Source organism: Cyprinodon variegatus, unplaced genomic scaffold (assembly GCF_000732505.1).
Source record: "Cyprinodon variegatus isolate N-32 unplaced genomic scaffold, C_variegatus-1.0 Scaffold110, whole genome shotgun sequence".
Taxonomy (NCBI): domain Eukaryota; kingdom Metazoa; phylum Chordata; class Actinopteri; order Cyprinodontiformes; family Cyprinodontidae; genus Cyprinodon; species Cyprinodon variegatus.
Window position 1 is genome coordinate 1,060,518 of NW_015150563.1, and position 1,577 is coordinate 1,062,094.

Genomic DNA, 1,577 nt, shown 5'->3' on the forward strand with positions numbered 1-1,577 from the left:
TATGACTCATCCAATTACACTAGTTTTCACTCGACGTGGATGGCGCCAATGATCTGCATTGGATGGCGCACTGAGCCTCGGATCTCTGCAGCTCCTCCGTAGTTAGCTGCTCTCCTTTTCTAGCTATTTCCATGCCCCTCAGGGGATTTTTCAGTTAGGTTGTTTGTTTTGACTGATGGTTATTTTGCTCCTCTGCAGAAACTGTTGCCGTGGCGAGCAGCTGTCAGCGCATCCACTAAGGCTCCTTACCTGGGGGGTTTCCCTCCCTCCCTCTTTACCGTACAGAAGGTGGGTTTCATGCTGACTCAGCCGCAGTTTTTCCATCTGATCAGTAATGCAGCAATAAAAGTTCCTTACCAGCTCAGAGGTGGAGCTTCCCATCAGAATCTGTGTTTTCTAGAGTGTCTTTGAACGTGTCTCTGTGGGTCTCCTCAGGATCACTTCAGCAAGCCACCATGGTGCTGGCCGACCTGGGACGGAAGATCACCTCGGCGCTGAGGTCACTCAGCAATGCCACCATCATCAATGAAGAGGTAGGCTACAGCGGCAGCACCAAGGATTGTATAGAAGGTGTAGCGGCTCCTAGAGATGGAGCTGTAGTTTCTGCTCAGGTTGATAGTAGTCCTGTTGCTGACAGGGTGAGGAGAATCTTCCTGGTGTTTTGACGATCCGCCTTGAGGTGTTGAATTTAAGCTTCCCACAGATCCTTAAGTCTTGAAAGGCATTGAATCCTCGAGTCCTTAACTGTAAAATGTCTTTCATAGGTCTTAAAATTGTTATCATGTCATAAACAGGATTTATTTGTGTAATCTACATCAAACATTAAAATCATTGATAATAATTTATTTCCATTTGCGAACGGCTCGCTGGAAATTTTATTGGTTGATAGAAGAACCACTAAAAATGATGATGAAGGTGAACTTTGTGGCAATGCAGCGCTAAACGTGGGGAAGTATAAATTCAATGAACATTGTCCATCCAGCTAAGAGTTTTCTGCATGGCTAAAAACCAGGGACTGTAGGTGAGGCATGATGGGAATCAAGGCAGCAGAGTCACACATGCGAAGCGTCAAAAGTGAATAAGAAGCTGCAGGTATTTCTCGGTTCTGTTCCTCCCTTTTCTCTCCGACGCCGCCACAGCTTCTCCCACATCAACAACAGCAGCAGTAACATCTAACCTCTGGATAATGTTTGGAGGTTCGCCTTCAATGAAGGCAGAGCTACTGAAGACTTTTAAGTAGGAAACCAAACAAAGTTAATGAATTCAGTTCAGTAGTTGTTAGAAATAGATCTGTTACATGTGTGTTTTTAGCTTCTTCCTCTATGGAAAGTTTTTCAACATTTAAAACCTTTCTACTTGGCCAGAAAGTAACGGTTTATGTATTTGTGTATTCAAAAGTCGTAGCTGAGACCAGTAGCCTGACGTAGTCCGACTCAATTCTAGTCAGAATATGAGTCTGATACTGCTCCATAGAGCTGTGATTATGGGGCGTGTTTTGAACGAACCAGGAAAAAAAATGCCTCTGCACTCAATTGGATAGACCTACAACCAATAAGAGCAACGGAGTGCGTGACGTA

The 1,577-nt window shown here is 44.6% G+C and overlaps 1 protein-coding gene across 1 annotated transcript in view; it reads left to right on the forward strand.

Moving 5' to 3' along the window:
* Positions 1-1,577, forward strand: part of srp54 (signal recognition particle 54kDa) — a 13,079-nt gene that overhangs the window by 3,573 nt on the left and 7,929 nt on the right. Inside the window, exons 2-3 of the mRNA XM_015374951.1 lie at positions 199-288; positions 436-533. Coding sequence (XP_015230437.1) covers positions 456-533 — 78 coding nt within the window. The 5' untranslated portion in view covers positions 199-288; positions 436-455. The remainder of the gene's footprint in view (positions 1-198; positions 289-435; positions 534-1,577) is intronic.